This window comes from Helianthus annuus, chromosome 3 (assembly GCF_002127325.2).
Source record: "Helianthus annuus cultivar XRQ/B chromosome 3, HanXRQr2.0-SUNRISE, whole genome shotgun sequence".
NCBI lineage: Eukaryota > Viridiplantae > Streptophyta > Magnoliopsida > Asterales > Asteraceae > Helianthus > Helianthus annuus.
This window is the reverse complement of record NC_035435.2, coordinates 17,361,940-17,388,209: the sequence shown is the minus strand read 5'-3', so window position 1 is coordinate 17,388,209 and position 26,270 is coordinate 17,361,940. Positions and strand designations below refer to the sequence as shown.

At 40.1% G+C, this 26,270-nt stretch overlaps 3 protein-coding genes across 26 annotated transcripts; 1 reads left to right on the top strand and 2 right to left on the bottom strand.

Moving 5' to 3' along the window:
- Positions 1-97: 97 nt before the first annotated feature.
- On the bottom strand, positions 98-2,540 carry LOC110928670 (arogenate dehydrogenase 2, chloroplastic). Of its 2 annotated transcripts, none has more exons than XM_022171694.2 (2): positions 1,263-2,540; positions 98-356 (listed from the first exon to the last, which is right to left on the bottom strand). In XM_022171694.2, the coding sequence occupies exon 1, from the start codon at positions 2,411-2,413 to the stop codon at positions 1,265-1,267; it is 1,149 nt and encodes a 382-aa protein (XP_022027386.1). In that variant the 5' UTR covers positions 2,414-2,540; the 3' UTR covers positions 98-356; positions 1,263-1,264. The 2 variants fall into 2 exon arrangements, with proteins under 2 accessions (XP_022027386.1, XP_035843324.1); XM_035987431.1 differs by having other exon boundaries at positions 98-350; positions 1,263-2,539.
- Positions 2,541-3,214: 674 nt separating this feature from the next.
- On the top strand, positions 3,215-5,356 carry LOC110931238. Its single transcript, XM_022174640.1, has 2 exons — positions 3,215-3,272; positions 4,776-5,356. Exons 1-2 carry the CDS (start codon positions 3,215-3,217, stop codon positions 5,354-5,356), a joined length of 639 nt encoding a protein of 212 aa, XP_022030332.1.
- A 6,437-nt stretch (positions 5,357-11,793) lies between these two features.
- Positions 11,794-19,956, bottom strand: LOC110928671 (probable receptor-like protein kinase At5g61350). Of its 23 annotated transcripts, none has more exons than XM_035987417.1 (13): positions 19,558-19,949; positions 19,349-19,459; positions 19,189-19,235; positions 18,615-18,787; positions 18,363-18,509; positions 18,061-18,147; positions 14,463-16,917; positions 14,029-14,315; positions 13,800-13,935; positions 13,555-13,721; positions 13,338-13,452; positions 12,944-13,214; positions 11,794-12,380 (listed from the first exon to the last, which is right to left on the bottom strand). In XM_035987417.1, exons 7-13 carry the CDS (start codon positions 15,490-15,492, stop codon positions 12,356-12,358), a joined length of 2,031 nt encoding a protein of 676 aa, XP_035843310.1. In that variant the 5' UTR covers positions 15,493-16,917; positions 18,061-18,147; positions 18,363-18,509; positions 18,615-18,787; positions 19,189-19,235; positions 19,349-19,459; positions 19,558-19,949; the 3' UTR covers positions 11,794-12,355. The 23 variants fall into 23 exon arrangements, 22 of the variants coding, with proteins under 22 accessions (XP_035843310.1, XP_035843312.1, XP_035843317.1 ...); XM_035987419.1 differs by having other exon boundaries at positions 14,463-16,527; XM_035987424.1 differs by having other exon boundaries at positions 14,463-15,639.
- Positions 19,957-26,270: the final 6,314 nt, after the last annotated feature.

Below are 26,270 nucleotides of genomic sequence, written 5' to 3'. Positions count from 1 at the left end.
ACTTTAAGGTTCGTTGTCAAACTTTATTTATGACGCTTTTCAGACTTTATTTATGTCGATTATCGACCAAAAAAGGCAAAACAGTAGCCAACATCTATAAAAAAGAATCTCATTATTGATTTCTCAGGTATCTAAATGAGCACAACACTGAAACAAATGATTTAAGTTACACTGCCTGCTACTGCAATCTCTTCTAATCCAACAAAATATCACAACAAGAGCACAAAAAAGATATAAAAAAAAACAAAAATTAGAGCTTCATACAAGTGAGGAATATGCTGATGCCTTGAGATTATCCCCTTCCTCATTTGTCTCATAAGCCATAGTACATATCGCACAACATAGCAGCTCTGCGCCTTCAGAAGACACGGTATAACACAACCATTAGCAAATATGTTACCGACAATAACAAACTATGAAACCAAACTTCATTGGAATATGCACACGCCCGGTGTCATCTATATGAGAAATACAAAAACAAACCTCCCTTTGTCCGATAAAAATGATAGCATTTCCTTTTTCAGAAAATTTTACCTATTAATATAAGTGTGTCACTGGGTCGACGGGTCGGGACTCGGTTGAATAGTTGGACCCGAACACAAACACAACCCATATACAGATTTGTGTCAACTGTCAAGGAAATCAATCCTGACCTGGACACACTAAAATTTGTGCAACATTGTAACCCGGACACGACCAGTTTAACGGTTTAACCCATTTATCTAAACGAGTTAAATGGTTTGGCATGTTGTAACCAGGTTGACAGGTTGTAATCAAATTGTAAACTTCTCAAACGGATTGACTAGTTGTAATAAATGGGTTAAACGGGTCGTAAACAAGTAAACTTGTTTAACTAACCAAATTAGACATGCCAATCCGAACACGACCCATTTAGTTAAACAGATTAAATGGGTCGTATACAGGTTGACCTGTTTAATTAAATGGATTAAACATGTCAATCTGTAATCCGAACACGACCCCTTTAATTACACGAGTTAAACAGATTAACCCGAGTACGACATGTTTACTAAATGGGTAAAATATGACAACCCAAAACCTGATCTGTTTGTGTCGTGTTTCGGATCGTATCAGAAATTGCCACCCCTATCAATTATCATCATCGTTAAATATGCCTAAGGGTCAAATACAGTTCATAAGATTCGTCAACTTTCTTTGTAGCAAAGGCGTTTTTAGATATTTGACAAATCATCATTACTGAAACTTTCAAGGGCCGGACAGAGTAACTAGTAAAATAAATATACCATTAACTTGTAGCGGAATCAGATTTTGATTCTGATTCTGTCGAACCCGTTGGCAACGCGAGTCCATTCCCATTAGGAGGCAACTTCGACAAAGCCGGCGGCCGCTGCAAACTCCGTCCCCTCGTCCCAAACAACTGCTTCCTCAACACATCATGCAAATGCCCAAACAACTCCTTCTTCAACGCTTCAAACGCCAAATCCAACCGCTCCAACTGCTCCATCGCATTCTTATTATACATAAACAACCCATAATACAACTCGAAACTATCACTCGACGTATTCTCCACCAAATCCAACAACCGCTCATACCCTTTGGTATTAATCGGCGTACTATCCAAATTCAACTTCTCCAAAATCCTCCCAACCGTATGCGTTATAAACTGACTCTCCGCCGCGTGCATATCATGCTCCGCACACGTCATCTCCTTCATCACACACCCTTCCCTCGCAAATGCGTCTAAAAACTTCTCGCACCGCGCTACCCGACTCTCATCGTTCCCAATCCTAACCTTATCATACACAAATGGAAGATCCTTCCAACTGTTTTTACCGCTTTCCGGCCCGAACATCGGGTGGGTACACAATATATCAAACTCTAACGGCAGGATTTGTATAAACAAATCTTTAGCAAACTCTTTAACGGATAAAACATCTACAAACAATGTACTTCTTTTTAACCGTTGTAAGGGTAATGAACGGAGGACTTTGTCGGTTGATAATATTGAGGTGCAGAGTAAGATAACTTCTGGGTGTTCTTCGCAGAGGTCGTCGGCGTTTGAGTACCACGCGACGCCGAGGTCGGAGGCGGCGGCGGAGTAATCGGAGCGGGAGTGGGCGAGGACAGTGTGGCCTTGACGGACGAGGGTTTTGGCGAGGAATTGGCCGAAGTTACCGAAGCCTACAATGGCGATTTTTAGGGTTTTGGATTTGGAGATTTGTTTGGAGAGTTTGGACTCGTAATCGAAGGGTTGTGCGGCGTCGATTGCGGAGATTTGGAAGGGTCGCCGGAGGCGAAGGGGTTTGGAGGGATGGGGGTGTGGTGGTGGCGGCGGACGGTGGGAGGTTAGGTGGCGGTAGGTGTGGGGGTGGTGGAGGTGGTGGTGGTGGTGGGTGGTGGTGATTTTGGATGTGGTGGGGGAAATGGTGAGCATTTTCCGATGAGGGTTTTGAATTTACGGCGAGGGTTTTGGGTTTTCCGGCAAGGGTGTGGTTGTGTTTGACGGAGGCGGAAACTGGAGTTGTGTGTTAAAATGTGAGGGGAGGAAATTTGTTGTCCGGGTTGTGTAAGGGTATACGGGGTGCCTTCGGGCAACCCCTTCGGTGACCAATTCTCCCGAGCGGTAAGACACCGCCAACAATTAGGTGACCAAGAGAGAGAGAGTGAGACCGGTGGCGGCTCACCGAAGAGAGAGGGAGGAGAGAGAAGGCGGCGTCCAATCACAGCTTTTCTTTTTTTTTTTTTTTTTTAAAAGAAAACCAATTCACCTAAGAGGGGAGTGCCGCCATCAATTTAGGGTGTTAGGGAGTTTAAGAGGGAGTTGACGTGGCACACGAGGATTGGTTGGGCGTAAGAGAGGGGACTCACCTCTTAGGTGAGCACCCCTTACACCCTAAGGGTTGTCAGGTATCATTTTTATAACCGGTAATATGACCCGGAGGCGATACGTCTTGTGCGTTGCAAATATCAAATGGATTGGTCTAAGCTTTATGTCAGGCGTTAACAATAACGTTTGACATACACCGTTCAACTCAATGTAATTTATGTAAGTATTGTGGTTGAATGAAAAAAGGTAAAGTAAATCAAATTTATACCGTAGTTATAACGTAATGTATCCAAAAAAACATATAGTGTGTTTAATGAGATAACTTACATGTTTAAGTAATTGTTCTTACATTAAAAAAATAGAAATCGTAACAGGAAAAAAGAAAACGCGTTCACAACAAAGGCAACCATGAGTGTTTTCAAAGTGAAAGAACCAAAGTCAGGAGGTGTAAACATCATCAACTACGGTTTTTAATACAGATGTATATAATAATAATAATAATAATAATAATAATAATAATAATAATAATAATAATAATAATAATAATAATAATATAATTGTAATTTTACCCGTCTTGCGTTGCTAGGGGTCGAAACATTGAGTAACTCGAATTTTATATCGTTGAGTGAAAATGTATAATATTTAACCACACTCGGTTTGATACAAAATGTATGTCGAAATGTAAACAAAATGGAAACGTACATAAATTAAGTATGAAAACATATTATATTTGAGCTGACTCGTTTCTTTAAAAAGGTTTATGTTTAAACATAAATCAACTCGAATTTAACCCGACAAATATGCACGGAAAGGAACAAAAGAGGTAAACTCAAATAAGCATTTTAAAAAAATAAATTAGTGAACGAAAATTATGAAAGAAAATAATAGGTTAAAAACTTATATTATATATGGTATAGGAATAAAGTTCAAATAATAAAAACTTGAGGGTTTAATTTGTACAAATTTTAAGATAAAGTAGTAGTCTAAGAGTTAAACTTATCATTTTATGAAACTTTGAGCCTAGCAAAATCAAGAAACTTAAATTGTAATATGTAAAAGTTTGGGGGGTGCTTAGGCTAGACGGTATGAGGGGTCGTCCCCCTCCGTCCCGGACCGTCGCCGACCCAAACACCACCCCCCCGTCCTAATCGTCCCCTCCTAGCCGTTTGAGACGATGCACAAAATAACAAAATTTGTGGGGGATCGATGCTTGTTGACCGTTAGAATAAAAAAAAAATTATTTCCAATTTTTTAAAACTTTCAAACGGCTCTCTCATCAAAATCCACCAAAATCCAACCCAAAATTATATATAAATCCCCATTTTTTACATCATTTTCACACTTTTTCTTCCACTACAACTCATCTCTCTCTCTCGTCTTTATAACATTCTTCCCTTTTTAAAAAATTCAAACAACTACATGGATCCCTTCAACCCGAACAACCCGAACGTCCCCAACAACCCGAACCCACCGAACATCCCGAATGTTTTTTGGTGCCGGGATACTATCCGACGATAGAACCGAATCAATTCGGTCAATTTTCCTCAAACGCTTTTGCAGCATTCCAAAACTCACCGAACGTTTTTGCGCACACGCAACAAAGTCAAGCCATACAACAATTGTTGATGCAGAATGCTTTTAATACCCAACCCGTTCAACCCGAACCGAACCCGACGCAGCCCGTTCGATCCGAACCCGACGAGGATATTGTCGAAGTTGTTCCCGAGACCTAACCGCAAAAAGGCAAATGAAGAAAAGGCAAGCAAGTTGCGGGTGAGCAAAGCCAACCGTCCAAACCAAAGCCGAAACCATGGACGCAACTCGAGGAAGAAGCCTTAGCGAAGGCTTACATAGGGACGTCCACACACCCAATTAAAGGTACGTAAAAATAACTTTTATTTTTTTAAGTTTATATTTTGTAGTATTAGTTTTTTTATTTTTTTGTAACATATAATTTTGTCCAATATAGGTAACAATCAAACGGGTGAGGGGTTTTGGAAGCCGGTTTTGGCAAAGTTTCTTGAGTTAATGGACCAAGGGACGTATCGAGATATCGACTCTGTGTCTTCTAAGTGGCGAAAAATGAGCGGGTTCGTCAATAGGTTTTCCGAAGAATATAATAAAATATATTCAAGTGGGCGTCGTAGCGGGATGAGCGACGAGGATGTGTTTAAAAAGGCGTTGGATGTTTACAAGTCGAACCATGGTACCACATTCGCACACGTTCAGGCGTGGGAAATTATTCGAATGGCCCAAAAATGGGCGCTGGTTCCGAACGAGGTGGAGATGGCAAAGAGGCAAAGGACATCGGAATCCGGTAATTATAGCCCCGGCGGATTGGACGTGAGATGTCACATAAACTTAAACGATGGCGCCGAGTTCGATGAAGAAGAATACGCCGTAAAGGAAGCGTACACCAAGATCACGGCCCAAAAGGCGAGGGCGAAGGAGCGGGCGATCAAAGAAAAGTCACACGTGGCGGGAGAAAAGTTACGCGTGGCGGGAGAAAAGATACGATTGTACGATGATAAGGTTCGGCTCAAGGAGTAGGAAATATTAACGATGGATGTTGATAGTTATCCCGAACCGAAACGCTCGACTTTGATAAAATTGTAAAACGACATCATGAAGAAGCATCAAAGTGGTTGATTTTTATAAGTTTATGTTTTTTTTTAATTTATTAGGATTTTTTTAAGTTTATCTTTTTTTTAAGTTTATGTATTGTTTTTTTAATATTAATGAAAGTATTTTCCTATTTTATTTGTTAAATATTAAAAAAATGGAAGATTTAAAAAAATACCGATTTCGGGTTAAACATGAAACACCGTCTCGAACAGTTAACTGGTCGGACTAGGGTGGTTCCTGTCCGATCGGGTCACTAAGTCTTGACGAGGTTTCTGTTGTTTAAAACGTTATTGAACAGTCTCGAGAAAACGCAAACTACCAAAACAACCAAGGAAGAAGACGATCAGGTCGTCTGGGACGGATTGCCGCCCGATCGGATTGCCGTCCAATCGGATTGCCACCCGACCGGGCAGCCACCCGATCGACTTGCACCTTGGGTCCCACACTTAACTTTATTTTAACTTTGGAAGTTTGAACATCGAACGGATTGCCGTCCGATCGGACTACCATCCGACCGGATTACCACCCGACCATGTGATGTTTTGGCTTCAACACTCAAACAATTTTCAACATTTTCAAAGCATACGGATTGCCACCGGATCGGATTGCAATCCGATCGAGTGACCGTCCTGCGGTGAACTTGTTCTCAACCTGAGAAGTCTCGCCAATCGGATTGCTGTCCGATCGAACAGCCGTTCGATCGACCGGCCTGAGAGGTAGAGATACTTCTCTATTTTTAAAATGCTACAACGAAAACTTCAAAGCACAAGCCATTATACACAAACACATCCATCCCAAACGAGATGACAATCCAATCGAGTGGCCACCCGATCGGGTGACCACCCGAACGGATTGTCATCCGATCGACCAGCCACCCGATCGGATTGCCACCCGATCGGGTTACCGTTCGATCCACCAACACTTCACACTGTTTTACGCGCTGCTTATCTTTTGTGCTATCGTTCTGATCAGGCTAAACTCGCTCTAAGCGCTCCCTTCAATCCATCATCGTTGTGAGTATACTCGATCCCTTTTTGCTTTACGCACTTTTGGGTGTTACATACGTTACTTATTCTAAATCACATCGAAAACACTACGGAATACTTTAACGCTAACTTTTACCGCATGTTATACGTGACTTAATGAATGCTTGTTAGTTATGTTTACACATGGAATGCTGTCTACCTGCCTTAGCAACGATAGTACTATAGTTTGGACTCAGCACCTGTTCATTCAGGGGTTGTTAAGGACAATTTTTTACATGGTTCACAGTGGTGAGTGTGTATTACGAACTGCCTTGGGCAGTCAACCCGCAGTCATTGGTATCGATAGGTTCATGTCGATAACTAACGTGCTTCATTTCACACTGTGTACGTGCTGGTTATGCGTAATCGATTTCGAACTCTATTATATCTATTAAACTTGTGTGCTCACCTTTACACTATGTGTATTGACTTTTACTTTACGTATGTGGCAGGTGCTTAAGATGTTTAGATGCTTGGCTTGCTGTGAAATCGAGGCTAGGAAACGTCTAGAAACAAATAAACAAATTGTCTGTATTTGAAATCTGAGTTGTCGAAACAGAACAATTTGACTAGATTTTGTCTGTAATAATTGTTATTACTTTTTATGTCATGGTATGGGACATGATGCTTTAAATAATTGGTAATTATAGTTGTTATGGAAACTTCTAGACAATCTGTTTCGCTCAGTGTCGCGCCCCGATGTTTCCGCCATCGGTTGGGGTGTGACACAAGCAGCGGCTGAAGTTATTGGTCTCCCCACTGCTTGACAAATCTGGCTTGCACTCGAACATGCCTACAGCAACTCCTCTGTTGAACGCATCCATGTTTTGCGTGACTCTCTTAGGCTTCTTACTAAAGGTAATTCCTCTGTTAGTGAATTTAGTCGTTGTTTCAGAGCTTTATGTGACCAACTTGCTGCAATCGGACATCCGGTTGCAGAAATTGACAAAACCCACTGGTACCTCTGTGGTTTGGGACCAGCCTATGAAAAATTTTCAACTACAATACGAGCCAATACCCCTGCTCTACCATTCCGAGACCTGGTATCCAAAACCGAAAGCCAGGAGATTTTCATTAAACCTCTTCACGGTTCCTCGCCTTCCCCGGTCGCCTTTTAGGCCCAACAGACCTGATCCCACTCTTCTCACACAGGAAGAGGACGATCTACCTCTCGTGGTTCTTATTCCCGAGGTGTATCCAACAGTAACAGTGGTACCAAGGCTCGTGGTTCTAACCGTCGTCCTCCACACTGTCAGCTTTGTCGAACCAATGGCCACTATGCATCCTCATGTCCCAACTTACATACATATGCTACTCATGCATTATCTGATGAATCTTTGGCCAAAGCGTTTTACGCTCAATGTCATGTCACTGCTGATGGTCCTGATTGGAAAGCTGATTCGGGTGCCACTGATCACATGGCTCCTGATTGTAATGGTTTAAATCACACGGCTCCTTATGCAGGTAACTCCCAGGTTCTTTTGTGTAATGGTAACAAGCTTCCTATTTCTCACATTAGCTCTTCTACTATTTCCAATAATATTCCATTACATGATGTTCTTGTTATTCCAAAACTCACAAAACGATTATTATCTGTGAGCAAATTAACATCGGATTATCCTGTGGATGTATTATTTTCTCAATCTTTCTTTACAATTCAGGATCGAAAAACAAAACAGGCACTCGCTAAAGGAAGATGTGAAAATGGACTTTATGTGCTCAAGCATGAACCACAAGCCTTTGTTGCAAACATGATTTCTAATAAGGCATCATTCGAGTTATGGCATGCTCGTCTCTGCCACGTGTCTTTTGATATTATTTCATGTTTAAGTAAATTAGGTGCTTTATCTATTACTTCTTTGTTGCCAAAACCAACTATTTGCACTCCTTGTCAACTTGCCAAAGGACAACAGTTATCTTTTAATGTAAATTTTAAACGTGCTTCTTTACCTTTGGATTTGGTACATTGTGATTTGTGGGGACTGGCACCAATTTGTTCTTTGGATGGTTATCGTTATTATGTGGCTTTTGTTGACGATTTTTCGAGATTTACATGGCTTTATCCACTTAAATCTAAAACAGATTTCTATTCTGTTTTACCTACTTTTATCAACCTTGTTCAAACTCAATGCTCTAGGAAAATAAAAGTATTTCAAAGTGATGGTGGTACGGAATTTGTTAATCATACGGTACGCAAAATCTTTGATGAAAATGGTACCTTTCACCGACTTTCTTGTTCATACACACCACAACAAAATGGCCGTGTGGAAAGGAAGCACAGCCACATTGTGGAAACGGGTCTTACTATGCTATTTAATGCCCATATCCGTGCTACTTATTGGGTTGATGCTTTTACATCAGCGGTTTTTATTATTAATCGTCTACCAACTCCGGTTTTGAATAACAAATCTCCATTTCATCTTCTATTTAACCAGGATCCGCACTATGGCAATTTTCGAGTGTTTGGTTGTCAGGTGTTCCCGTACTTGCGTGACTATTCGAAACACAAATTGGAGCCACGTAGTCTTCCTTGTGTTTTTCTTGGTTATAGTCCACAATACAAAGGTTATCGATGTCTCGATACTACTTGTTCTCGGGTTTTTATTACCCGCCATGCTCAGTTTAATGAATTGGTATTCCCATTCCAACGCTGCTTGTCTACTGTTGATTATTCTAATTTGGAGCTTACCTCTTTTGTGGATGATAGTTTGGAGTTTTCTACTCAATCTGTTACATCACCCAAAACACCCACATGTGCAGATCATTCATCTTCCTCAAATGGGCCTACCCCCTGTACAATTTGTCATTCAAATGCTCGAGAGCCTGACCCACCAGCAGCTCATGGAGCTGATCCACCCCAGCAGACCATGAACTTGATCCACCAGAGGATCCTTTATCACCGGATCCAACCTCCTCAGCCCAGCTAGACAATACCACCTCCACCGCGGCCCAAACGGATTCCCCAAATCTGGTCCAAACCGCCCCATCAGCCCATGATTTACCTGCTAATTCATCAGTTCCTTCTACTTCTGCACACCCATTGCAAACTCGCTCCAAATCCGGTATATTTAAACCCAAACACCAAGCAGGTCTCGCCTCACTCACAACTCATGGTCTTCATATAGCCTTAACTTCCGCCAAAGAACCTCGTGGTTTTAAAACTACTGCCAAGGATCCTCGTTGGTTAGCCGCCATGCATGAAGAATTAGAAGCCTTGAAACACAACAATACATGGACTTTGGTTCCCGTCCAAACTCAGCTAACATTGTGGGTTCTAAATGGGTTTATCGTATTAAATACCATTCAGACGGCACTATCGAGCGATACAAAGCTCGCCTGGTTGCTCAAGGTTTCACTCAGGTACCGGGTCTGGACTTCTCGCATACGTTTAGTCCGGTTGTCAAATCATCCACAGTTCGCATAGTTTTATCTATTGCTGTATTAAATTCTTGGAAATTACATCAACTTGATGTTAAGAATGCTTTCTGGAATGGTAATGTAAGTGAAACCGTCTTTATGGAACAACCTCTCGGTTTCGTTGACTCTCAGTTTCCTCGGCATGTTTGCGAACTATCCAAGGCCCTTTATGGTTTAAAACAAGCACCTCGTGCTTGGTTCCAAAGATTAAGCACTGCTCTTCTCGCTTATGGTTTCACATGTAGCCGTGCTGACACTTCTTTATTTGTTTTCACTCGTGGGAAGTGTCTCATGTATATATTGGTCTATGTTGATGATCTTATTCTTACAGGAAACAATGAATCTGAGATTGCTTCCATCATTTCTCATCTCAATAAGGAGTTTACTATCAAAGATCTTGGTGATCTAAGTTATTTCTTGGGTCTTGAGGTGGCCTACACTGATAATGGTTTATTTCTCACACGGTCCAAGTATGCTAGGGACATCTTGCTTCGTGCTGATTTGCTTGATTCAAAGCCCGTCAGCACTCCTCTGGCTCTGCATGTCTCCTTTACATCTGATGGCTTGCCTTTCTCGGACCCCACTCTTTATCGCTCCTTGGTGGGTGCACTTCAGTACTTAACCATCACTAGACTGGATCTCTCTTATGCCGTGAATCAAGTCTCTCAGTTTCTGCATGCTCCGACTAATGACCACTTTCAATCCGTGAAACGTATTCTCAGATACGTCAAAGGCACTATGGCTTATGGTTTAACTTATAGCCGTCCCATTTCAACTTCTCTTGTTGGATACTCTGATGCAAACTGGGCTCACTGTCTACAAACTCGTCGATCTACTTATGGATAGTCTATTTTTTGGGAGGAAATCTTGTATCTTGGAGTGCCAAGAAGCAACCCACTGTGTCTAGATCGAGTTGTGAGTCTGAATATCGAGCGATGGCTAACACGGTTGAAGAAATCATCTGGATTACTCATCTCCTTCGTGAGTTACATGCTTTTCCCCCGGATCGGCCTACTTTACTATGTGACAATAAGAGTGCCTTATTTATGACCCAAAATCCGGTTGCACACAAACGAGCAAAGCATATAGACTTGGATTATCATTTTATTCGGGAACTTGTTACATCAGGGAAGTTGTACACCAAGTTTGTTTCAACCAATCTTCAGGTGGCAGATATATTCACGAAAAGTCTTCCGTGCATAGAATTTGAGTATTTTCGTACTTTATTATGCCTTGGTCCGCCACCGTTTTGATTGAAGGGGGGTATTAGTAGCTGAAATTATGTATTTATTGTATTTAGTCAATCCCCTTTATTTAGTCAATATCCCTTGTAATTAGTCAATCTCCTTTAATCATGGAGAGATTGTTGTAATTGTTGCTTATATAATGAGACCCCTAAACCTCCACAACTTGTGAGGTTGATTTACCAATTCATTACAATTATGATCAGTCTTCTGCTGTGTTAAGTATAACATTGTGTAAATCCAGCACATCGAGCACCTGGACTTAGGGTGTAACAACCATTAGTAATTGCATATATCTATTTGTTTACAAAGTTTATGAAAACCCACGTATGAAAATTGCTCGCGGCTCTCAAATTCCAATTACTATATTTACACACGTATTGAGGTATGTACTGAATGCATTGAGAATAATGTGGCAGGATCTTAGATCAGTTACAAATAACTCCTTCTCACTTTAAGAGGAAATTACTTGGCAACAAGCATGAGGGGCCTTTTAAAGAAGGTTTTTTTTTTTTCTTAAGTCAACTTCAAAAATGGTAGGTGGAAGGTAATGTAAGAAAACAACAAATACAGAACAATCAGTTAAAAATTGGAGTCCTGAGTCAACAATAGAATATTGCAATATTGCATCCGTATCATCAACTAGATTCCATTTGCATCATTCATACACCCATACTTTCGGTCATAAACAATCTCTATTTGTATGTGTTATCCACACTATCATTTTATTCTTCAATATGATATCCTCCTAGACTAAATTAGTATTACATTTGGAGGAAATTACTATGAAGCTTCTTGTAACACCCCACCCTGATATGGGATGATATGTCACATTAACCAAAGATAATATTTACTAACTTCAAATGTTTAATTACTCATGTTATACATGTTACAAAAAGCAGCACATTGTAGCGTAGTGTAGTTCTTCGCGTGTTGCATCTTCCACAATGAATCAATCACTCAATACTTGAGTTTGTTTTGCATCAAATTGTCGTACTCCTTCAATATTCTTCGATTGTTTTTCCCACATTGGAGAAACAAACCATTTATCATCTGGAATTCCCTCCAGTTTGGGATGTGTTCCCCTACTCAAACCACTTTCATTCCACTGCATAACACAGCCAAACAGATTCATTTCTCCAGTCTATTCTGCAGGTGATTGTCCGTATCATATAATGGAAGCAATTCCATTTGTCCAGGTTCTTCTCCTTCCTTTTAGTTTCCATTCTCTAATGCAGTTATACTCTGCATGACCTCCCCCTACTATATACACACCCAAGAAAGATTACCCTTTCATATTTTCACAGCTCAGTGAACTCGTATGAATATATGGATTTATATGTATATATACACAGATAAATAGAACCAATAGATTCTCGTCTTAGATCAAAAAGTGGGGTCAAGATTGAATAATCACATGTTAATATAAACTTGCGGGTGTATCCCCACATGTGACTACTTAAAATCTTGGTCTTTCCTTTTTGTTATTAAATCTAAGGATCCAGATTAGTTCTTTTGATCTAAAGTTTTTTTTGGTTGTCAAATGAGTTCAGATTGGATCAGTGATCCCTTTTTTATTCATATTCGTTTATCAATTATAAATATATAATATACTAAACAAAATAGATAATAAAAATAAAAAAAAAACAATTATAAAGAATTTAAAAGTGGCCAAAGAAATGATTTCTTTTACCCAACTTGATCAATAGTTACATTTAGAAAAATTGGTTACTATTGGGTCAATTTTCCCCTAACGGATTTGTGAAAACAAAATTGCCCCCAAAAAGTGCAGGCAAGTATAAGAGTTCAAATTATGGGATGCTTACAGTAAACAACTCTCGGCTGTTGCTGTTGCGAATGCCTCGTGGATATACATCTCATACTCCTCCAACAATTTGAGCATCTTCAATTCCGAATCTGCCTCATTGCAGATTTCAAAACATAATTTTGCAATATGGCGTATCGACATTTTTCCATTCTGGAGCAACAAATCATCCATCTTTTGAACTTCATTATCATAAGAGAGTTGTTTCCCTGTTAGCACCTCCATGAGTATAAGTGTAAAACCATCAAGATTGCTCTGCAGTTGAAACGGTTCTGCAGAATGATCATTACTTTTTCAGATGTATGTGATTGCATAAACACTAGGAAAAACTACAACATGGATATGATGAAAACTTTCTTTAATGGAAGTGGGAAAGAGAAGATGAAGCAACTTACTGAACCGTGGGTAATAGTCACCATAAACAAGACCATTATCGTCCCGGATATTGTAAGGGTAGTGACCGTGTGCTAGCTTAGTAACCTCACAATCTGAAAGTTTTGGCGTAAAATCCTGAAATTTTATTGTCCATTCATAAAAAGCAAAACCAGCAGGGTAGTAATCCAGCAGTATGTTTAATGCCTATAGCAGAAGAGCTGAGAGTATAGGTTATACCTCATCCAGCAATATCTTACGTTTGTCAAGCCAAAACATACTGCTAGTTCCTCCCCAATGCAAATATGTGGTGACATAATCCCGTGAGTTGTGCAAGAAAACAATCCCTCGAGCAATTCCTACTGCTATTTTCACCTTTGTAACCAACGGAAGTTGTGCTATCGCTCCTACAAACCATGAAAATATAAAAAAAAATATATTCAAGATAAATTTGCATCATTTTCAAGCTTATTTATGTTTCATACCACTAAAAAGGCGATCTTCAAAGTTTCCGTTAGGCAGGAATTCATTCACAAGGAAGAGTTGTTTGTGTGACAAGCAATATCCGATGAGCTTAACAAGGTTGGGATGACTAAACTCTTTCAAAATTTCCAATTCCAACTGCATTTAAAGTGATCACGCTTCACAATCGGCGTTTAATGAAAGAGATATGGTAAGCTACATATAGAAAGGGTGAAATAAAAGATATTTTACCTTGGCCTTGTCAAGTTTTAAAGTTTTATTCCAACAAAGTGACTTGATTAATACAGGCATTCCATTATTACTCTTCGATAGAAAATACGTTTTATCGAGCCAGCCTTTGTAAACATCTCCATAGCTCCAAGTACCCAAGCATGCGTCTTCTGCAAAGCCCCTCGTTGCACGTCTCATTTCGTCAATTGTGAACACTTTCAAATCTCTAGCAACTATTTCCTTGTTGGTCAAAGAAGCCTGATCTAAATTGTTTCCGGTGTTCGTTGGTGAACAGGTGCGTCTTTGGTCTAGGAAATTGTACAAAAGAGATAATTAAAAGGAAGGCTAGTGAAAGTTATGTCATAGAAATGTATGATGTGATTTAGTAGTGTGCTATAAAGAGTAAACAGTGAAAGAACATGCATACAAGACAATATAACGAAGACTGTCCATACCTTGGTTTTCTTTAGTCGAGGTACGAAACTTGGGAATCATCCAACTAAATACCGTCGTGATTGATGATTTTGCAGCATTGTCCCATTTCTTCTGTATTTGTTGTAACTCTTTAAGTGATGCTACAACCTCGGTCATGGTAGGCCGTTCTTTCAGATCACTATGCAAACAACGATCTGCAATTTTAGCAAACCGTCCTAAACATTTTACATAAATTGTTCCCTTGATATTAGCATCAACCAACTGATCAAACTTTCGATCTTTCACACATTTTTGAGCCCACCTTACCAAACTTGACTCCTCACCTTTGCTTAAGTCTACAGCAATCCTCCCAGATAACAATTCAAACAACACCACCCCAAATGCATACACATCTGTTCCCCATGTCAGTTTTCCGGTGTAGAAATAATCTGGGTCCATATACCCAAATGTGCCTTTAGCACCCGTATAAACTGACCGGTCAATTGGTACTATTTTGGACAACCCAAAATCTGAAATCACAGCGTCCCAGTTCTCATCTAACAGAATATTGGAACTCTTCACATCACGATGTATGATTCCCTGTTTCATGCCATCACCTTTGTGAAGGTGCTCCAATCCACGTGCAGCACCTATGGCTATCGTTAGTCGCTGCACCCAATTTAAAGGAGTATCATCTTTGTGTAGATGATGGTAGAGGGTTCCATTAGGCATATACTCATAAACAAGGATCATCTCCTTGTTATCATCGCAAAAACCAATCAAGGACACCAAGTTATGATGGCGTAACTTGGAAATCGCCTCAATTTCAGACCGGAACTCAAGTTCACCTTGTTCAGATATAGAACTCAACCTTTTGATGGCTACAACTTGACTAGTTTCTGCTATACATATATGACCTTTGTATACTTTCCCAAATCCACCCTCTCCAAGGAGCTGTTCATCATCAAAGGTTTTGGTTGCGGCCTGAATCTCTGCAAGAGAAAACCGGAGACAAGGCTGTGCTGAAGTCAAAGATGACAGTTTGGCAGCTTCACCAGTTGCAAAGTACATATTGGGTTATGTACTGAAATCTTTGTGGATAATGTGATCGGATCTTGGGTCTTTAATAAAGAACTAGTTCTCAATTTAAGAGGAAATTACTTGGCAACAAGCATGGGTGACTTTTTGAATAAAGTTTATCCACAGTCCACAGTCAAACTTCAAAATGGTAGGCATAGCATTAATGGGTCATTCCCAGAAATTTACAACATCTAGACAAAATAAAATGGGTCTTGGAAGGAAAATGTCCAAATCAAGAGCAGCGGACCTAGAAATTATTTATTGGAGGTGCAGATGAGATGTTCAACCATATTTTCAAAGGGTGTGGTCTGGTTTTTTGCCTAAAATATACACTAATTTTTTTTTTCAAGAGGTGCGGCCGCCCACCCTAACCAAAGGGTAGGTCCGCCCCTGATCAAGAGTGTCTTGCTACAGCTAAAAATTTCAGGATATAATTCTCATCGAGAACAAGAGAAATTTTTTTTTCAGGAGGATATAATTCTCATTGAGAACAAGAGACAATTACAGACTAATGGTAGGTAGACGGGAAACAAGTTGCGTCGCTACCCCCACTTAATCAAATCACCCCCCACTTAATCAAATCACCATTGAATAAATTCCAATAGCGTCATCCCCACCACCCACGAGGCCCAGGCCATAGACAGTCCATACCAACTAGTTTAATACCCGTCCGGTGGACGGGTAGTTTAAAGTCATTATGACATAAATTTTTTTAGTTGAATCGTAAACAAAAGCATTATTTTAATGTTTAATACATGCAATATTGCAATAGACGGGTGTATATGAATATTTGCATACTCTGAATCTGTTTCTCTTGTAATGCAAAATTTGCCCATCTAACAAAAAGATATTGATCCAGAATTATAAACTTTCCCCACAAATGAAAAGAACATAAGTAAATATTTAAATAAATTTAAGTTCACGATCAGATCTCCACTACTCCACACCATAACATTTGTGATGTAACCAACAAAAGTAGAAAACCTTGTCATTAAGAAGCTCAAATTTTAGTCGAGAGAAGTTCACCTAAAACAGGAGACATAAATGCAATGATCATAGAAGCACATGTAAGAAGATAGAAAATGTCATCAATGCTGGTTTGTTATCTCACTTACTTACTGATGCTCTTTTTACTTTCATGACAAATGAAGAATAGAAAATTAAAGAATCATGAGAACTTGTTAAAGTTTACCGGTAGATACAAAGAAAGATGGTTATTGGAAAGTAAGAATGTAATGATTTTGTATACAACTTGTTACCGGTGCATTGGTGCTTGAAGATATACATATTTTCTACATATATCAATGGTAGTCACAAAAAGAAATGATCACATCTAACCATCAAATTAAAGCCTTGACAACAGAAATAACCATTGTTGGCAACTTAAGAGGCTCATTTTGACCCACTCTGTTTAGCCTGTAACCAACCAAAACGGGATGATCCGTCATTTTTTTATTCTATGATAAATAATACAAAACTAAGCTATTTCTTCCAAAAGTCTCTTGAAACTTAGATGCCATAAAAATTTGAACCAAACCAGTTTGGCCCGCCTATCGAATCAAAAGCACTCATTTGACAAAACCTATTTGCCCCGTTACAAAACAGGCCATGTCAAATTGGGCTAAGCCGTACTGCATACACATCATCTTTCTAATCTTTTATACATATTTAATGCGATAATATAAGTATGAAAAATAAGATTACTTTAGGGGTGAAAATTCTTGGCACGACCTAAAACACAACCCAAACACGACACAAAATTAATCAGTTTTTGGCCTGGCAAACTTGACCTGTTAAAAAATAGGGCGTGTTAGGATTGACCCGTTTAAAAACGGGTCGCATTCAAGTTGACCTATTTCATAAAATGGGTTGATCCGTTAATCCATTTTAGTATGTGTTTTTTAAATAAATTAAACTTGACATCCTTCCAAAAAATCTGAGGACATTTATTGCTAACTCCAAGTCCCAACTACAATACACATGTTTTTTTAAATTTTCTATTTCCAACTTGCAATCAAGTTCGAGTCTTTCATCATCAAACTCTTTGATCATCATATCCCTGCCAAGACTCTTCATGTTCAATCAACTCTTATTATTATTAATGATTAAGTTCTTATCATTTTACCAATAAAAAATGTTAAATGCTTCATAACTGTTATGATAGTCCATAGTTTTAAACCAGATCTGATTCTCAAAATAAAGGCATCTTATTAAACAATGAGTCTGATCCTCAAATAACTTTCATGTTATGGTAATAGCAAATGAATGGTAATGTTGGTCGTATTCGGGTTGCACAATTCAACCCACTAACTCACAACCCGACATAATTGACACCCCTAACTGTAATAATCTAAATCCCGACATAATTGACACCCCTAACTGTAATAATCTAAATCTTTGAACAAAGAATGTACAATTTTGTATGCAATAAACTATAGGCTTTAGGTGACCAGTTAGACAGGACAACCCGAATCGACCCATTCAAAAGTAAATGGGCCAAAATGACCACCCCATATAAAGAAGCCATACCACAAACATGTGAACAAAAGGAAAACATACCGGACATGCCAGGGGCCAGCTTTGAGGCAACCGGAGGTCAACTTGAGTGCTCCACATTCATCAAAACATCAATACCTTGACCACCAGCTGCAAAATCAACAAACCACAAAAACTAAGAACTAAATTTAGACAACAATAAACCACCAGCAATATACTTATAGTTCTCAATTCAAAATTATTCTGATGTTCGCTCACTAGCTTATATCTATGTTTTTTGTACCCATTTTCAAGATGCGTATATAAGTATATGCATTTGAATTTGATTCTTAAATTTATCACTATAGATGGACCAAGATTTGTACAGATTTCATGTTGTTCATGGTGCGGGTGGGTTTAGAATCTTGAGCATGGTTTTGCTTCACTTTAGGGGTTAATGGGATTCCTCTAGTAAGGTTTAAAGCCAGCAAATAAACATTAGTACTTTGCATGTGCCTGTTGCATGCTCATATCTGTCCAGCAGCACCAGCAATCAGAAATTGTTCAAATTATATCCATAAAATTGTCAAAATTCAAATAATATTCAGCATAACAATAAATGGCACTTTTAAACTGACCAGTGACAACCTCAAGGCTGCAGTATGGCAATCAAATTTTGGATTAGCCCCTTGGATACCCGCGATTTTTCCCTTTCGTAAGTACCAACACACATTTTCCAATTTTACTATATTATTTAACATAAAAAATCCATGATTAGCCCTTTAGACACCCACTGCATGTAGCCTTCCTCCTGCCACAAAAGTAGAAAAATGCACCTCAAAAATTTGTAAAAGCTGAAATAACCATGAGTCTAGTTCTTAAGCACAATATAATTATTCGAACTGTTAAAATAAGAATGCCCTTACTATACTTATGAGACATCATCAAAAATCTAGTGCACAAATAAAGCATTCTCCATATTATTAAAAAAAAAAACATAACAAAAACCAAACGAAAGTAGAAAAACGCACCTAAAAAATTAAGAGAAAAGAAAATATTCTAAAAGTTAGGAGCAACACCCGAGGGAAGAATCCACTTCAATGGCTTGTGCATTTGTAGGAGTATTTAGCAAAGTAAATCGCAACAAAAGTGATGATAGTATTACACCATTGAGGTTTAACATAAAGGAATAAAGGATAAATAGAAACTCACATTTCGTATATAAGCAATCCGTCATTCCTTTTTTCCAAACCCCACTACTGCAAAAGAAAGAAACATTTAGGTCAATTTCCAATTGAAAAGAATTTAAAGTCAATTAAAACTCACACTAGTCAATCATGAGGATATACAAGTTCGATTTTTAAATACTAACTTTACTTTGTATTTTTTCCAATTAGGTTAAAAGGGGGTGGGGGTGTTTGGAGAAGACGCAAAGTTCACTGGAGAAGCAAAATTCCTTAATATGGACTCCGGAATCCCGCATCTGAGCCACATAGCAAGTATATGAGCGTATTAGATGAGCAAAAAAAAAAAACCCTAAATCAACAGAGATGAAGAAATCAAGTCAACAAAGAACATTACCTGACGAAGAGATGAACACTACTTGTTGCAATCAATCCATATGACCATATCTCCGGTGGTGGTTAGGATAGGAGCGTTGTAACACCGGTGTGATATGGGGAGCAGGGGTTAGTATCGATCGAACTGGGTTGAGGAGGTGAATGTCGCGTAAGGGAGTGAGGATGAATTTTCTTTTCTTCAGTAACTCACTTACCCACTTTTGCCTTTTGATTTGTTGATGCAGGTTGTGGAGATGGATGTTAGTTTTATGGGTGAGGAGGAGATGGCCGCCTGAAAGCACGGAAGGTGGAGAATGTGGGGCAAAACATGGGAGGTTTTTAACTGGCAACAAAACTGACGATAACTGGTGATAACCGTTGTTGTAGCAGTTAGAAAACAGAGTTTAAATGGTCATGATTTCATCTCAGCAAGATCTAAGGGCCAAGAATGATTGAAGAGTTAGTTAGACTTAATGGGTTTCATATATATATATAATATATAATTGTTGAATTTAATCTACCTTCAAAACGCCCCCCTAAACATCGTATGGCCATGTTCTCAGGAAATGGTATTTTTTTTCTACCACAAGGGTATCCAACGTTATCGTTATCATTTTCTTATAGCTTGGCGATTAGCTAAAACGAGTGTAAAAGGAATTATATTGTGAACCAAACAGACTAGTTCCGTCATTGTGTCATTGTACTGTGACGATCCGTCCCAAATTGATAGCCGTGTATTTTATGCTACTAATTAATGTAACCTTAACAAAGGTCATGCTATTTATTTCACTTGTATTTCGCTGCAGATATATGTCTCTAATGTATATTTTTTCCACGCCATTGTTTTCTTCGTCCGTATGATTTCCTACTTAATGATTAAGAATAACTAGAATTACCTATATATTACCTATATATTAATTTTAGAAGTCAATGAACAGTAACTTAAAGGATGAACAAATAGTATTGGGTACCGGTACCTGCTTTTACCAAATCAGGTGTAGTCAATGAACAGTAGCTTAAAGGATGAACAAATAGTATTGGGTACCGGTACCCGCTTTTACCAAATCAGGTGTATTTTCGGTACCGGTTCGGCACCGGTATTCACCGATTTCTACCCTCAAATACCGGTGTCGTACCAGTACCGACCGGTACCGAGCCGTACCGTACCAGGTATATTCGCTACCGGTACACACTTTTGGGGATTTCGATAACGGTATTTTCGGTACCGGTTTTAGAAGTGAATGAACAGTAACTTAAGGGATTAACAAATAGTATTGGGTACCGGTACCGGTACCCACTTTTACCAAATCGGGTGTATTTTCGGTAGCGGTTCGGCACCGGTATTTACCGATTTTTACCCTCAAATACCAGAGCCGTACCAGTACCGACCAGTACCGAGCCATACCGTACCAGGTATATTCGGTACCGGTACACACTTTTGGGGATTTCGATAACGGTATTTTCGGTATCGGTTGGTACCGAGCTCATCAAATCCTGTAACAACGTAGCAATGCAAGTAATTGTACCGTTTAGATTACTTTCATACACACAGTAAGTAAATTGTATTTCGTTTGAATGAGGTTTTATATACAAAACAATTTATTTTGCTTTCTTTTTTGTCTTTTTTCTGTAATGAATGAATTGTAGCATGTAAAATTAACTTGGATATTTAGATTATTGATGAGCAAATCGTATCAAATCCTGTAATCAAACCGGTATCATATGGGTACCAAATTTACTATTACGAAATCATTTTCGTTACCAATTTGGTACCCACCTTTTGGCGTTTTTAGATCGTTACTTTCGGTTCGACACCGGTCTAGCACTATACCTGTATTTATTGATTTTCACCTTCAAATACCATACCGTATGTTACCGATCATTTTCGGTGTCGGTACCAAATTTCGATGATTTTCCAGATCGATACTTTTGGTGTCGTTACCGGTACCGAGCTCATCCATATTTTAATGTGTTAGCACCGTAAAAACTAAATTGAAAACAATCGAATTTTCAACGTGTAGGACGTTTGGGTCCTATTATTATATATTATGTTATTTAAAATCGCTTTAGGACGGAGTGACCATCCTTACCACGTCATTTTTATTTATGTTTTGATATTCGATATCTGCTGCTGACACGCGTTTTGCAGACATTGGGTCCCCGCCACAACGCGCGACCAGAAAATCAACTAGTTGGTATTAAAAGTAAAAAAAAATGACTTTGGGGTCAACCAATGCGACCGTGTCTGGTCCCAATGAAACCTGAAAGATGCATATACACTTATCTCCACCAGGGGTGGACCCAAGGCTTGGTTGGGGGGCCTCTTGAACAATTTTTTTAGGTTCTGTTTGTTTTTGCTTAAAATGTCTGTAAAGGGCTTATGTCTACGGGTAGGGCTGTAAACGAACCGAACGTTCAGCGAACAGTTCGTGAACCGTTCGGCGGGAAGTTCGTTTATGTTCGTTCGATAAGCTTAACGAACGAACACGAACAAAAAATTTCGTTCGATAAGCTTAACGAACGAACACAAACAAATGTCTCGTTCGTTCGACTACGTTCGTGAACGTTCGGTAATAGTTCGTTTATGTTCGTTCGTTTATGTCTGTTCGTGTTCGGTTTTTTATGTTTATTTTTCTAAAAGTTTTTAATGTTTTATTAATTTTTTACTTTCCCCCATATGTATTTCCCTCTCTCTGGCCCTCTCCCTCTTTGATATCACGCTCCTTCATTCAGCCTATCTCCAATCGATTGAACCCAATATCATCCATCCCTTCAACCTTTAAATGGTACAATGTTTAAGATTAATTGTTCCTTTTTTAATTTTCAAAATTAAAGTTCATTTGTGTTCGTTTGCGTTCGTGGTTTGTGTTCACAAACTGTTCGCGAACAACCAAAATTCCTTAACGAACGAACACGAACACAAACTTCTGTTCGTCATGTGTTCGCGAACAGTTCACGAACATCCAAATTTCCTTAACGAACGAACACGAACATAGCTTTGTTCGTGTTCGTTCGGTTCGTTTACAGCCCTATCTGCGGGCGGACAGACATAAGCACTTGAAGACTGTTTGTTAAAAAAAAAAATCTTAAAATAGCTTTTAATAGCTTTAAAAAAAAGCTATGTATAATAGCTTCATGAATCAGATCAGATTTTCACAATAAAATTTAGTGTGTCGTACCCGTTATCGCAGCCAATAAAATTTTGAAATCGGCCGCCACAAATTCCGGCAAACCACTACGGTGATTGCTAAAGCAAGAGTGAAATAGTATGCATTACCGTTAGCTGGAGTTGTCTTGGCCAGTGGTGAAAATGTCTCCAAATCCTCTATGGAGAGAATTTAAAAAGGGAGAAGATAGTGTTTAAAAAAAGGAATAATGGATAGTGTTGCTAAATGCACTCACTTTTTTCTATTTTTATTCGTTACACTCCCCTCTAAAGTTTTAAAAATGTACAATCAAACCTTCTACTTTGTTTGTTTTTTTGTTAATTGCTTCTACTTAAATTTTTAAACAATTCAAAAATATAATTAAATTAGATAACAAAAACTTACCTAAAATTTTACACGGATTAATGGACAATATATATATTCGTATTGTACCGGTGTTATTTTCGTACCTCGATATCACTCATAAAAAAAAAAGAAACGAATAAAACTGAAGGGGTATGGTCCCAAAAAGTCGCGCAAACCTCATAACAGGTTGCACGTGAGACCATACTCCTTAGCATAACAACTTGATAAATAACAACCTCGCGCAGCTCACATCACATTATGACTTACCCCCGCGCGAGGAAGAGCACGTAATAAACTCAGATAGCAACACTTAGCATAACAACTTGATAAATAACAACCTCGCGCAGCTCACATCACATTATGACTTACCCCCGCGCGAGGAAGAGCACGTAATAAACTCAGATAGCAACACTTAGCATAAAAACAATGGTATAAGTGAGCACACTAGCCCCGCGCGGGTTAGTTGCCACCAAACAAAATCCTCTCCATAGGAAGACGCGCTGTTACCTACAGAGGTACACAGGGTACAAGTGGCAGTAAAAAGAGCCAATGAACGTTCAGCAGGCTCTGTTCAATCGTGCGCCACGATCTTCTGACGATAAGTACACAAGGACGCCTACATGGCACCAATCAAGAGACGGGGACAACTGTCCCACGATCTCCACTTGTCTGCTGATGACAGAAGGGACAACAAGGCCGACAACAATGACACGTGGCTCCAATCAAGGTGCGCCAGCACCGACGAGCATCTAGAAGCCACTAAGCAGTCGAGGCCAGCGAGGCAAAGGGCATATTCGTTGTTGTCCGTTTCTGGCCCAAGGCCCATCAGCCCACAACCTCTTACACCTCTCCGGCTATAAATAGAGACCTTCATTCCTCAGGTTATTCATTCTATTCTCTCGGCTCTTACTCTTAACTACTTAATTACTCTCAAAGCAGTCGCTTATTCTCACGCCGGAGCCCGGTTAAGAGGGAAACCCCCACATTCCCCTCTTAACGAGTAACGGTGTTCTGTTTTGCAGGTTGATTAACCAGTCGGAGCTCAAATACCTAAAAGAAGATTAACCACTATGATAGGAACATAAACCCACCTAATTAATACCTTAATTAGATCACTGTTTCTTCATTGGCGCCCACCGATTTTTTCTATAACCACCCTCATCTTCTTTATTTGAGCCTTTGACATCTTTTCATCCTTCGACTATGACTGGTCAAGGAATCTTTCCAGAGTTCGGCTTCGGAGCCAACTCTAACACGGTCTTAGGTGAAGGAGTCCAAAACCTCCAAGCCCAAGTCGAAGAAATAGGTGAAGTTGAGATCACCAACACGGGGGGTCAGCGCGGGAGCGTTACCCGTATCACACAAATGGTTACCCCAGGTAACAACGGCGAAGGACCGTCCAACCCAGCGCCACCTCAAAATGTATCTGCATTACTTGGCTTACCAGAGGGCGAAACCCCAGCCTCGTGGTATGCCAAGAACATCGCCACCATCAATGCAGCATACCAATCGCTCATCGCGCAGCAGGCAGTTTTGACGGCAGAACCGTCCTTGGTCACCCCTCCGAGTCAGGGGGTGCGCCAAATGCCACCACCGGCCAATATACAAGGCAGAACCAACAGGCCCCCCCCTACAAGGCGTTTAAGCGTACAAGACACGCGCGATACAAGAGGGGAAACGGATAGTTACTATGAGTATCCGTCGAACCTTCAATGAGGCCCTGTGCACAGCCGGCTCACGCCGCGCAACATGAACAACGAATGGGAAGAAACCGACCCATATGATCCTACATGGGAAGGTGATGAAGAATCATCGGTCTTTAATCGTTTACCAAAGAACCATGAGTACTATAAGCCAAGACAACACATTGGCTATACAGAAGAAGCTGAACGAGATTTCCGCCTGGCATACAGACCAGCGGAAGCTGCGGAACACTCCAAGTTTATCCCGAAAATCGCACTCGCACCACTCTCACGAGAGAAGCTACCCCCAACCGTTGGGAAGTTCAATGGGTTGACTGACCCAGACGACCACGTCAGAACATTCACGAGTGTGGGCTGCATGGGAGGTTGGAACATGCCCATGTGGTGCCACCTGTTCATTCAGACTCTTACCGGAGCGGCTCGCGCCTGGTTTGATAGCCTTCCGCCCGGAAAGATTAAGTCATGGACAGACTTCAAGACACAATTCTTAAGTTATTTTAGCCAACAACGTCGCTATCAGCGTGATACGGCGGAAGTAGAAGATATATGGCGAAGGGATGGTGAAGGTCTGGAGGACTTCATCACGCGTTTCAACAAAGAATGTTTAGAGATTGGCGGCGTCAGTGAGCAACTCATGCGCTGCCACTTCAAGAAGGCTATACGCTGTGATAGCCTCATTAGAACCATCACAGGCAAAGATGGGATGCCAAAAGAGTGGGATAAACTGATGGAAGCAGCAAAGATCGTCGCGCAAACCGAGGAGTCCCTTGCTGGTGGAAAGGGTTATTACTCCGAAGATCGATTCTCAAGAGCAAACGAGAGGCCGCGCGACAACAATAACAAGCGCAACAAGTACAAAAGTCATGACTGGAAGTCTGAGAGACCCAGAGGCCGCGACGACAGGCCACGTTACAGAGAAGATGCGCGAGAAACGATTGACCGAATCGGTTACAAGAAAGCGGTCAGAGACGAGAATCGTGACAAACACTGGACTCCGCTCACAAAAACTCCAAAGGAGGTATTGATGACGGAGAATGTCGATTTCAAGGCGCCAAGGCCAATGACAAACAAGAAAGGGCAAGACCCTAACTTGTACTGCGATTTTCACAAAGATTCAGGGCACCTAACCGACGACTGTTACAGCTTGCGCCAAGAAATCGAAAGAGCGCTCAAAAGCGGCAAACTAAGCCATTTAGTGAAGAATGTGCGCAAGGACACCCGTCAGCTCCAACGTCACGATGAAGGTAGCCACAAAAAGGTGAGACGGCTAGAGACTCACATGGTCAACGGACCAAGATACACCGCGAGAGAAAAAGGCAAACGGCCCTACGAGCCTTCTTGGCAAGAACAGCAAGTCATATTCCCAGTAGTGCGCGGCGGTCCTCGCGCCACACGACCCGTCGTCATTACTGGTATAATTGGTCACTATGAAACAGAATACATCTTCATCGACCCAGGAAGCACAGCCGACATCATCTACGAACAATGTTTCAACCAACTCGATGAAGAAGACAAAGCGA

What these genes read in the sequence shown, in the direction of transcription:
- LOC110928670 (XM_022171694.2), bottom strand. Translation starts at nt 2,413, where the DNA reads ATGCTCACCATTTCCCCCACCACATCCAAAATCACCACCACCCACCAC.
- LOC110928671 (XM_035987418.1), bottom strand. Translation starts at nt 15,492, where the DNA reads ATGTACTTTGCAACTGGTGAAGCTGCCAAACTGTCATCTTTGACTTCA. An exon ending in GTAAGATATTGCTGGATGAG is followed by an intron (nt 13,453 to 13,554) that starts GTATAACCTATA and finishes ATAAAATTTCAG; the next exon opens with GATTTTACGCCAAAACTTTC. An exon ending in ACAGCCGAGAGTTGTTTACT is followed by an intron (nt 12,381 to 12,943) that starts GTAAGCATCCCA and finishes GTGTGTATATAG; the next exon opens with TAGGGGGAGGTCATGCAGAG.
- LOC110931238 (XM_022174640.1), top strand. Translation starts at nt 3,215, where the DNA reads ATGAGTGTTTTCAAAGTGAAAGAACCAAAGTCAGGAGGTGTAAACATC. An exon ending in TGTAAACATCATCAACTACG is followed by an intron (nt 3,273 to 4,775) that starts GTTTTTAATACA and finishes TGTCCAATATAG; the next exon opens with GTAACAATCAAACGGGTGAG.